We start from the raw sequence: 12,599 nt of genomic DNA on the forward strand, positions 1-12,599 counted from the left end.
ACACGGACTTGGTAACACAGTGCAGTTGAGTTCTGTTGACATTTGACAACTAACGTTACGCGTCGCTCCATTGCTCTGATTGGTTGTGGGTCTATCCAATTGTGGGCCTCCATGGATCATACTTCTCTATATATAAATATATATATATATTTTATGTTAACCACTTATTTTTAAGTCTACAGTTTCTCACTTATCATATCCACTTATTTTATATTTTATATTTTATTTTTTTATTTTTATCTTATTTCCTATTTTTATCTTACTTGATTTATTTATAACTCTACTTATGTTAATACTTTTTATTCTAATTTTATTCTATTTCTATTTTAATTTCCCCTTGTGTTCTTGTAACTGTTATTTGCACTGTCCATGGAGCGGACCTGTTTACATTTCACTGCCAGTTGTATATTGTGTATATAACTGTGTATGTGACAAATAAAACTCTTGAATCTTGACTGGCTCGGTTGAAACACGCCCCATAATCAACATTTACATTTACATTTATGCATTTGGCAGACGCTTTTATCCAAAGCGACTTACAGTGCCCTTATTACAGGGACGGCCCCCTGGAGCAACGTGGAGTAAAGTGCCTTGCTCAAGGACACACTGGTGGTGACCGCTGGGATCGAACCAGCAACCTTCTGCATATCAGTTCCATGGTTTAACCCACTGGACCACCATCTCACACAATCAAAACTCAATGGAGCGGTACCAGACTCATATTCTGACTAGAATTGAGTATGGCCACGCCAGGCTAGGCCAGATTATGCATTATAATAAAAGCAGCTCAATAACAAAACATAGTGATAATCATAATCCATGGCTACATAAGTGATAGCAATAATATTTTATTATAAATAAATGTATATTATATTTTATCATGTTCAATGTATTCAACTAAGAAAGTGTAACGCCTCTCGCAGTTCAAAACGCTTACAAAACGTCAGACGTCATAGTCACGCCAGTTACGCTTTTTTCATAAATTTAATATGGAAGGTGGTCCGGCGGATAGCATGCTATTATTTTACTTTATTAAGTTTTAAATATGGATATTTTTATTTCACAAACACATCGATTCGCTTCAGAAGGCCTTTAATAACCCCCCCGGAGCTGTGCGGATTTCTTTTATAATGGATGGTTTTTGGGCTTTAAATTTTGGGCTGCCATTATAATGGTTGGATTAGCCAGGATTTTTTTTTTAACTCCGATTGTATTCGTCTGAATGGCTTGAGGGTGAGAAAATCATGGGGTAATTTTCATTTTGGTGTGAACTAAGTTATCCCTTTAAAGCTACACTGTGTGATATTTTCCCCCATCTAGTGGTGAAAAGGTATATGACCATCCAGTAAATTTTAGTTTCTGTTCCTCTCAATTCCGATTTCGTTTTAACTCCTACGGTGGCCGATTTAGTCCAAGATTAATATGGCTTCCAGTTCGACCTCGTCCACATTCGACACGGTGCCTGTGGGATATTCTGTGCGCAGTGGGATGGTTGGAACTCAACTGGCCTAATTATTCGACTAGAAAGAACTGCAGCTAATCCAGAGTGAACTTTGATGATAGTAATGTTTATTCAGTCATCCAATTGCAAGGCATAAACAGGTTTGCATGTATATGTACATAAATGTGGTTTCTGTGAGAGAACAAATAAGGATGGTAAATATACATGATAATGGCATGACAGAAGATACACAGTTAAGAACTGTATAACTATACTTATAAGTTACATTTGTATAATGTAACCGTAAACCAGAGCTTATTGTACCATATATAGGCGCTAAATGCAGCTGCATTAAAAGGAGCGGAGCTGCCGCTGCTGCTGCTAACAAGCGGTGTCGGATTACAAAAGTGTGTGCGCAGGTTTAGCTCTGTATAACAAGTGTTAATATGCCGATCAGACCTGATACATATTTCCATCAACATACATTACAAGCAAATATTTTCTATAAACGAATAAACATTGTTGATAACAAAATAACTGAATGATTATTCAAATAGGTGAGCATTACGCTATTGTATGTTGACACAAAAATACTTCTGAATCAACTGAATTACGCGATGACACACTCTGAAACACATCTACAATGAAAATAACTATTATTACTTACGGAGTTATTAACGCACAGAAATACCACACAAGGAAAAACAGACTTTTGAGGAATAAACAAGCCAGGAAAACTCCGTATAACTCTGTTACTGGAGCTGCTGAGATGAACTCTCTGCGCATGCACCAGACAAGTCTGAACAAGTTGACGTGCACAGTGTTAAAACCGGTTAAAACGCGAATGGCGAAGCTTGAATTTACGGGTATGTCCCTCTTTGGCTAATGTACTTTCAAGATGGAGGGGCAACATGGCGACCACCGTTAGATCCCATTACCTTATGTATTTTCAATGGCATATTATAAACTTACGAGAATACTTTATTACTTGAAAGAAGTAAATATACATTAATGAGCACATATATTTTTGAAAGAACTAAGTGTTTTTAGCTAAGAATAGACTAAAAAAGTTACACAGTGTAGCTTTAAGTATATGTCGATGAGTCACGCAGGCACTGGGCTAAGTTACTCCGCAGCAGTTTCAGTTGTCCTTCCGCTCGGTTTAAAATAGTCCGAATATAAACACTTATTATAGGCGTACCGTAGTGATTCAGGATAAGACAAAAACACGGCTGGGAAGATGGATTCATGATGTTAACTGATGTAACATTAATTTAATACATTTTGAACAAACAAGTTATACAGTGTACATTTAAAAAGACATAACTTACATTGTAGTTTCGCCAGTTAACTTACTTCGTCCATTTTGTTGCGCCAACGAAAATATTTCCCAACAAAGTCACAGCAGAATCGACTGTCCCGCGTATTAGAACAACACTTCCAAGAGTTCAAGTCAAGACAGGTGGTGGTGATTTGGTCCTGATTTGAATCATTTGAGTGAATGATTCAACGACAATGATTCATAAAGACGCCACTTGACTGAACCTGAACCAGCGTTCTTGAACAAATCCTTTAAATGATTCCATGAATCACTTTTCGCCACCTACTGACAAATCGATGTAACGGCAGTCACTTAATTGCATTTTTATTGTTTGTTGAATAATAATATCAACAATAATGAATTGCTTATTATTATTATTCTCATTATGCTATTAAATAATTGATCACTATCAACTAAGTTTATAATATAACTATTTAAGATGTTATATGAAAATATAATGATTCTAGCTACAGATAACTGTGTGGCATTATGTTCCCTTGGAGCTGTTTGAATATTAACCTTAGCAGAAGAAAGTGAGTCCCTCCCCTTTCACTGAACTTCAGTGAAACTCCTTCAGACTGACTTGACTCGTCTCGTTCATCATGGCGGTGTTTTCGTCTCTTACTCCGGTGTTCGTGGCCGTTTTGTGCGTGGTTATCGGGTTTCTCTTCAAAAACTCACAGAGGAGAGAGAGCAGATCAAAGCAGAAGCGTTCAGATGAGACAGCCAGACCATGGGTGGACGAGGATCTGCAGGACGACACTGAAATCAGCAGGAAACACAACAACGGTACTGTACTCTCCACCCTTACACTCACACCATCACTATTAGATTAGATTAGATTCAACTTTATTGTCATTACACAAGTACAAGTACAAGGCAACGAAATGCAGTTTAGGTCTAACCAGAAGTGCAATAGCAGCAAGTGCAGGATATATACAATGGTTGCGTAAGTGCAGGACATAAAAATGTTCTGAATATATATAAATATGTATAAGTAGAGAGATGGTTATTACTATAAGTAGAACTGAATTTACAGATGAATATATACAGTGAATAAATATACAGATGGCTATTACTATAAACAGAATTTACAGGTGAATATGTACTATGAATAAATATACAGATGGCTATTACTATAAACAGAATTTACAGGTGACTATGTACTATGAATAAATATACAGACGGTTATTACTTGAACAGAATTTTACAGTTAGAGGTATACAATAATATGTTAGGCTAATATGAGGAATATAGCAGTGGATTAAGTTAGTACAATAAATTATGGACAGAGCTATCCGAAAGAAAGTGTAAAAGTGCAGTGGAAAGTGGTTGCATATTCCAGTTAGAAGTACGGTGCAAAATGCAAATGTAAACATTGTTACTGTAAATACAGTCGGCAGTGCAGATGAGCATAATCCAGTTACGGTATGGTGGTGCAGAATGCATAAGTAAACAGTTGTTACTGTAATAAACAGTCAGTAGTGCAAATAACAAAGTGAAGGTGGATGTGAGGTAGGAGAGTTATCAGTTTATGAGGGAAGTGGATCAACGGGGGTTTGAGTTCAATAAAGAGACAGCTCTGGGGAAAAAACTGTTCTTAAGTCTGCTGGTCCTGGTCCGGTGGATCCTGAAACGCCTGCCGGAGGGCAGGAGAGAAAACAGTCTGTGGGCTGGGTGAGAGGAGTCCTTGAGGATGCTGCGAGCTCGATGCAGGCAGCGTTTCCTCTGGATGTGTTCGATGGCAGGCAGTGGAGTCCCTGTGATGCGCTGGGCAGTTTTCACCACCCGCTGCAGTGCCTTGCGCTCCGCAACAGAGCAGCTCCCATACCACACTGCCACACAGTTGGTCAGGATGCTTTCTATTGCGCAGCGGTAGAAGTTCACCAGGATAGCCGAGGAGAGCTGATTCTTCCTCAGTGTCCTCAGGAAGAAGAGGCGCTGGTGAGCCTTCTTGACCAGGCTGGAGGTGTTGGTCGTCCACGACATGTCCGCCGAGATGTGGGTCCCCAGGAACTTGAAACTGGAGACACGCTCAACAGCCATTCCATTGATGTGGATGGTGTCGTGTGTGCCTCTTGACTCCTTCCTGAAGTCCACAATGAGCTCCTTCGTTTTGGTGGTGTTGAGGAGCAGGTTATTATCAGCGCACCATGTGGCCAGGTGCTGGATCTCTTCCCTGTAGGCAGTCTCATCGTTGTTGCTGATGAGACCAATCACCGTAGTGTCGTCCGCAAACTTGACGATGGAATTAGTTCCATACACAGGCTTGCAGTCGGAGGTGAAGAGGGAGTAGAGAAACGGACTTAGCACACAGCCCTGTGGTACACCAGTGTTAAGAGTGATGGATGTGGAGCAGGTGGATCCTGATCGAACATTCTGGGGTCTGTCAGTTAGGAAGTCCAAAATCCAGTTACACATTGAAGTGTTGATGCCCAGGTCTCCAAGTTTGGCAATTAACTTGGATGGGATGACAGTGTTGAATGCTGAGCTGAAGTCAACAAACAGCATGCGTGCATAAGTGTTTTTACTGTCCAGATGGGTGAGCACAGAGTGCAGTGCCATGGAAACTGCATCCTCTGTGCTCCTATTGCTGCGGTAGGCAAACTGGTGTGAGTCCAATGTGGATGGTATAGAGTCTTTTAGGTGTTCCAGGACCAGCCGCTCAAAGCACTTCATAATGATGGGTGTGAGTGCTACAGGGCGGTAGTCATTAGGGCACCTCGGGCTGGAGTGTTTCGGCACTGGCACAATGGAAGTGCGTTTAAAGCATGATGGTACAGCTGCTTGGGCGAGAGACAGGTTGAAAATGTCTGTAAAAACCCCAGCGAGCTGCTCCGCACATGCCCTGAGCACACGTCCAGGGATGTTGTCTGGTCCAGCAGCCTTGTGCGCGCTGATCCGGCTCAGTGCCTTGCAGACATCTGTGGTGGAGAGTGTGATTGGTGGGTGGTCAGCTGAGGGTTTGAGCTTGGTGGCAGTTTCTCTGTTGTCTCTTTCAAAACGAGCATAAAAGTAATTTAGCTCATTCAGGAAGTTGACATCAGTGGCTGCGGGGGTGGAGTGGGGGGGTTTGTAGTCACTGATGGCCTGGATGCCCTGCCACATGCGTCGAGGGTCAGAGTTGGAAAAGTGACCCTCAATCTTAAGCTTGTAGCAGTGCTTGGCCTTTTTGATGCCCCTCTTCAGGTTTGCCCTGGATGCGCTGTAGGCTTGTGCATCTCCTGATCTGAAGGCAGTATTGCGTGACTTCAGCAGGAGTCGTACTTCCCTGTTCATCCAAGGCTTCTGATTTGGGTATGTGGTGATCTGTTTCTGGGTTGTAACACTGTCGATGGTGGTATTGATATGATCCAATACTGAGGAGGTGTAGGAGTCAATGTCCGTGTGAGCGCCACTGGTGGCTTGAGAAGCAAACATACTCCAGTCTGTGTTTAGAAACCTTTCCTGGAGTGTGGAGTCTGCCCCCGCAGGCCACACCTTGATGGTTTTCATTGATGGCTTCACGCGGTTGATGAGGGGTGAATATTTGGGTCTGAGAAACAAAGAGAGGTGATCTGACTGTCCCAGGTGGGGGAGGGGTGTCGCAACGTAAGCTCCGGCCATGTTTGTGTAAACATGGTCTAAGGTTTTGTTTCCTCTGGTGTGGCAGGAAACATGCTGGTGAAACTTGGGTAGCACTGACTTTAAGTTTGAGTGATTAAAGTCACCTGCAACAATAAACGCAGCTTCCGGGTGATCAGTCTGTTGTTTACTGATGGCTGCGTGAAGTTCTTTCATAGTTCTATATTAGTAACAATAAAGTTGTAAGTGGACAATGGGTGTAAAACTAAGAGATAAAGTCAAGTTCATGTTGACTTTATCTCTTACACCCATTGTCCAGTCTACAAAAGCAATAATATACTAATAATCAAATATTATGTCCACATTTAATTAAATAAATAAAAAAATAATAATGCATGCTACATATAGGCTATTGCATATTTCCTAATTATAATAAAAATTAATGTATAGATATATTATAATAATATTGTTATATTATGTCATATAATGATTAATAAAATGATGGATATACACTGTTAAACAAACAATTTGTTCGTGTAATTTCAAAATTATTGAATTAAGTCAAACTGTCTGGATGATGGTTAGAGTCAGTACAAAGCGAACATAAACTCAACATGTGAAGATGCCTTTGAAGAGGGAAGTCGAGCGCAAGGATGCAGAACTTTTGAAGAGATCTCAAAGTTTGAGATCTCACAACACAAAGCTGGGACAAAGTTTTGAACCCAATGCAAAGGTTCAAGTCCAAAAAAGTTGCAACATGCTCGATTACAGCCCGCTTTCAAAAACGTTTCTAGTGCTTTAATGTCTGTTGCATAATTAAGTGCACTGTTTATATACAATATTTGGTCACACTTTAGTTTGGGGAACACAAACTCAATAAACCTCAATAAACTCCTAATTTACTGAAAATTATGGTAATGCAGAATAAGGCATTATGTGTGCTTTATAAGGACTAATAAACAGCCAATATCCTTGTAATATGCATGCTAATAAGCAAGTTCATAGTGAGAATTGGTCCCCATACTGAAGTACTGCCCAATAATTTATTTTTCATAATACACAGATCAGGCAAAAACATTATGACTGTGTTGGTCCCCCTTTTGCTGTCAAAACAGCCCTGACCGGTCGAGGCATGGACTCCACTAGACCCCTGAAGTTGTGCTGTGGTATCTGGCACCAAGATGATAGCAGCAGATCCTTTAAGTCCTGTAAGTTGTGAGGTGGGCCTCCATGGATCAGACTTGTTTGTTCAGCACATCCCACAGATGCTCGATTGGATTGAGATCTGAGGAGTTTGGAGGCCAAGTCAACACCTCAAACTCGTGCTCCTCAAACCATTCCTGAACCATTTTTGATTTGTGTCAGGGCGCATTATCTGCTGAAAGAGCCACAGCCACCAGGGAATACCGTTTCCATGAAAGGGTGCACATGGTCTGCAACAATGCTTAGGTAGGTGGTACGTGTCAAAGTAACATCCACATGGATGGCAGGACCCAAGGTTTCCCAGCAGAACATTGCCCAAAGCATCACACTGCCTCCGCCGGCTTGCCTTCTTCCCATAGTCAGTGCATCCTGGTGTCATGTGTTGCTGTTGGTGCTCACACCTTTCTATCAGAACCAGCATTAACTTCTTGAGCAATTTGAGCTACAGTAGCTCGTCTGTTTGATCGGACCACACAGGCCAGCCTTCACTCCCCACGTGCATCAATGAGCCTTGGCCGCCCAAGACCCTGTCGCCGGTTCTCCACTGTTCCTTCCTTGGAGCACTTTTGATAGATACTGACCACTGCAGACCGGGAACACCCCACAAGAGCTGCAGTTTTGGAGATGCTCTGACCCAGTCGTCTAGCCATCACAATTTGTCCCTTGTCAAACTCAATCAAATCCTTACGCTTGCCCATTTTTCCTGCCTCTAACACATCAACTTTGAGGACAAAATCTTCACTTGCTACCTAATATATCCCACCCACCCACAGGTGCCGTGATGAAGAGATAATCAGTGTTATTCACTTCACCTGTCAGTGGTCATAATGTTTTGTATGCAATCATATTTTGCATAAAAAAACTTTTTTCTTCCATTAGATGACAAATTGAAAACAAAAGATATAGAAATAAAGAAATGAGACTGCCCTGATGTGAATTTGTGTTACTTTTTTTTACTGGCATTGTTGACTAAATATATTGTCTGTGCACAGAGGATGAAGAAGATTGGCTAGACACAACAGAGGAAGAGAACATACCCCACGTCCCGTACTCTCCAGCTCAGTACTCTGCAGCTGAGATGCTGGAGCGCTCCGAGGAGCTTTACTCGCTCATGAATCTGAGACGGTCCGTCCGCTTCATCAGTCCAGATCCGGTACCAAAAGAAGTGATTGACAATGTCATACGCACTGCAGGTAAGGCAATCGATCGCCATGATGGAAGGGCTTGAATTTGACCAGTGGTTTGGCAGAGGTAGCCAATCAATATTCAGCTCAAAAGAATAAACAACTCAAAGCCAGCCCTTTTGTTTTCATGTGTGTGTGTGTGTGTGTGTGTGTGTAAGGCACTGCACCCAGTGGCGCTCACACTGAGCCCTGGACGTTTGTGGTGGTGTCTGATGCCGACGTCAAACACAAGATCAGAGAGATCGTTGAGGAAGAGGAGGAGATCAACTACAAGCAAAGGATGGGAGACAAGTGGGTCCATGACCTGAAGAGACTCCGGTGTGTTTCAAACAGACAAGAAATTATTTACATACTGTTTTATCTGGTTACACTTTATTTTACGGTGGCATTGTTACAGTGTAATTATATATTTAAGTACTGAGTAATATTAATTAACTACATGTACTTACTATAGGATGAGGGTTTGGTTGAGGGTTAGTTGCATGTAATTGTGCATAATTTACTGTTATTAATGGAAAGTGTTACCTTTTATTTTTTAGTTCCAGTATTATTACTGTACTATACTATAATGTATTGTAATTTAATATAACAATTACAGATAATAATATTATGTGTTGATAAACTCATTTAGCTATGATATTAGTGCCACCTTGTGGTGACTTTTTTCTAGCTCTTGAGGTCACAAAACAACAATAAAACATATGATATTATTATTATTATTGTTGTAATACAATATGCAGTCGTTTATTAATAATAAATAATATTCATAATAGAACAATAATTATAAGATGTAAAAAAACAATACACTATAATATAATAATAATTAAATCTGTTATTATTATGTAATACTTAACACAGATTTAATAATAATTATTGTTATTTTTGTTGTAATACTGTACACAGTAATATAATAACAATATGTATTAGTCTATAATATGATAATTAAACATTTTAAATGTTTATTATTAAATATAGTATTTATTTTTAAAATACTATACACTGTAATATAATAATCATTATTAGCATTGTTTTTTGTTGTAATGCTATACACAGTAATATAACGTTAAATTATTATATTCTTGTAATACAATATACAGTCATTCATTAACAATATTTATAATAAATAAAGATATTTATGATACTATAATAATTATAGAATTTAAAAAATAATATTTATAATGTGATACACTATAATATAATAATAATTAAATCTGTTATTATTATGTAATACTAAACACAGATTTAATAATAATTATAATATTGTTATTTTTGTTGTAATACTGTACACGGTAAAATAATAACAAGTCTTTAATATGATAATGAAACATTTTAAATCATTTTTAAAATACTATACACTGTAATATAATAATAATTATTATTAGCATTGTTTTTTGTTGTAATGCTATACACAGTAATATAATATTAAATTATTATTATTATATAATATTCTTGTAACACAATATACAGTCATTAATTAACTATATTTATAATAAATAAAGATATTTATTATACTACAATAATTATAGAATTTAAATAATAATATTTATAATGTGATGCACTATAATATAATAATAATTAAAGGTGTTATTACTATTATTGTAATACTATACACAGAGATTTATTAATAATAATATAAGAATTATTGTTATTGTTATTTTTGTTGTTGTTGTAATACTGTACACAGTAATATAATAATATTTATTAGAAATAATAATGTTCATAATACTATAGTTAACATTTAAATATTTTTACTATACACTGTAATATAATAATAATTATTTTTGTTGTTGTATTTATATACACAATATAATAATATCTATAAGAAGTTATACCATTTATAATACTATTAAACTAGTGTTATATTACAGTGTATAGTTTTATAAATAAGATTTATTATTGGGATTTTTACAGATAAATATAGATAGTATATTTTCTTATATAATTATAATTATTACACAACGTTTTAATAAACTCCTGTAGCTATGATACTGGAGCCCCTTATGGTCAGTTTTTACCATATTCGTTCTACTATAATTTTACCTCAAGATTTGATATGATTTCATAATTCACTAAATAAAGATCACACTTACTGTATAAACAGGTAAACCTCTCTTTCACAGGACAAACTGGGTGAAGGAGTATCTGGATGTGGCTCCATATCTGATTCTAGTATTCAAGCAGACACATGGAGTTCTGCCCAATGGCAAGAAAAAGACTCACTACTACAATGAGATCAGCGTGTCCATTTCCTGCGGGATCCTACTGGCCGCCCTGCAGGTGAGACTCGGAAACGCACCAATCAGACGCTTGTTTCTTTGAATTTTAATGACATGCAATATTATATTTTGTTGTGATAGAATGTAGGGCTGGTTACCGTGACGACCACTCCTTTGAACTGCGGCCCACAGCTCAGGTCCCTCCTCCAGCGACCAGCCAATGAGAAGCTTCTAATCTTGCTTCCTGTCGGCTACCCTGCGTCTGACGCCAAAGTGCCTGACCTCAAACGCAAGGACCTCAGTGACATAATGGTGACTGTGTGACAGTGCCATAATAATACCAGATTATAAAGCCGTTTTGAATGTATGATTATGTTCTTTGTAATAGAAATGAGTTTTGGAAAATTATTCCAAAAGTTCTCATCTCACTGCTTTGTTTTTTTATGATACCTTACCATAAAGGGATGTTATGATAATAGTTTGCATTAGAATACAGTTCATTGGTTCATTTAATGTACGCTTTATATTGTGAATCTGTTGTGATCTATGCGAAACATTAAATAAATGATGTCTTTTTATTTTCCCATGCAAGGTGAAGTGTTGTGCTATTAAACACTACAACTAGTACATTCTATCTATATTGTATGAATGTGTAGTATGAATGTTATCTAGACGTACTACATCCGCCATGTTGTCAGGATCATGTGACCGACCAACATCTTTTACATCGCTTCACCTCCATTAAAAAAAACTTTTATACAATGATTCTAATAGAGCTAATTTAAGCTTCATCCACCAAATCTCTATCACTAGCAAAGCCTTGCAATGTGTTAAAACATATTAGCAACATGCTAATTCATGTTAATAACGTGTCGAGACAACATGCGGATTCATGCATGCAACGTGTTAATTCATGCCAGCAATGTGCTAATTCATATTAGTAACATGCTGAAACATGTTAACGTGCTAATTCATGCTAGCAAAATGATAAAACATACCAGCAATGTGCTAAAACATGTCAACAACATGCTAATTCATGCTAGCAACATGTTAAAAGCCAACATGCCAGCAGCATGTTAATTCATGCAATCAATGTGCTAAAACATGTTAGCGACATGTTAAAACATGCTATCAACATGTTAATAAATGTTAACAATGTGTTAAAACATGTCAACAACATGCTACTTCATGCTAGCAACGTGTTAAAAAATGGCAGCAGCATTTTAATTCATGCTATCAATGTGCTAAAACATGTTAGCAACGTGTTAAAACATGTTCAGTCATGCTATCAACATGTTAATTAATGGTAACAATGTTAAAATATGTTGTTGGCAAACATGCTAATTAATGCCAGCAATGTTAAAACATGCTAGAAATGTGCTAAAACCATAGACTGTAAAAATATATGGATGTAGTGTCCATGACGTCTCCCTGTTTCTGAAGAGAGTTTTTGAAGCCTCAAAGTTGGCCGTTGCCATCTTGGCAGCGCGTCACTCCCGAATAACAGAAAATGGGTAAAGAGGCGGGACGTGGGTGGAGCTGAGGTGATGTGATGACTAACAGACAGCAGATAAACAACAATCCACCTGTCACTCAAAGTGGCCACGCCCTTAATTATGCAGAACTTTAAGGCTTTATATAATGTAAATTAATGAGTAATAAAAAAAATT

The 12,599-nt window shown here is 38.0% G+C and overlaps 1 protein-coding gene across 1 annotated transcript; it reads left to right on the plus strand.

The window, feature by feature from the left end:
* Positions 1-3,318: 3,318 nt before the first annotated feature.
* iyd (iodotyrosine deiodinase) lies at positions 3,319-11,693 on the plus strand. Its single transcript, XM_079803271.1, has 5 exons — positions 3,319-3,551; positions 8,522-8,722; positions 8,872-9,031; positions 10,834-10,990; positions 11,071-11,693. The coding sequence occupies exons 1-5, from the start codon at positions 3,365-3,367 to the stop codon at positions 11,251-11,253; spliced, it is 888 nt and encodes a 295-aa protein (XP_079659397.1). The 5' UTR covers positions 3,319-3,364; the 3' UTR covers positions 11,254-11,693.
* Positions 11,694-12,599: the final 906 nt, after the last annotated feature.

This window comes from Gobio gobio (assembly GCF_949357685.1).
Source record: "Gobio gobio genome assembly, chromosome: 21".
In the NCBI taxonomy this organism is placed as follows: Eukaryota; Metazoa; Chordata; class Actinopteri; order Cypriniformes; family Gobionidae; genus Gobio; species Gobio gobio.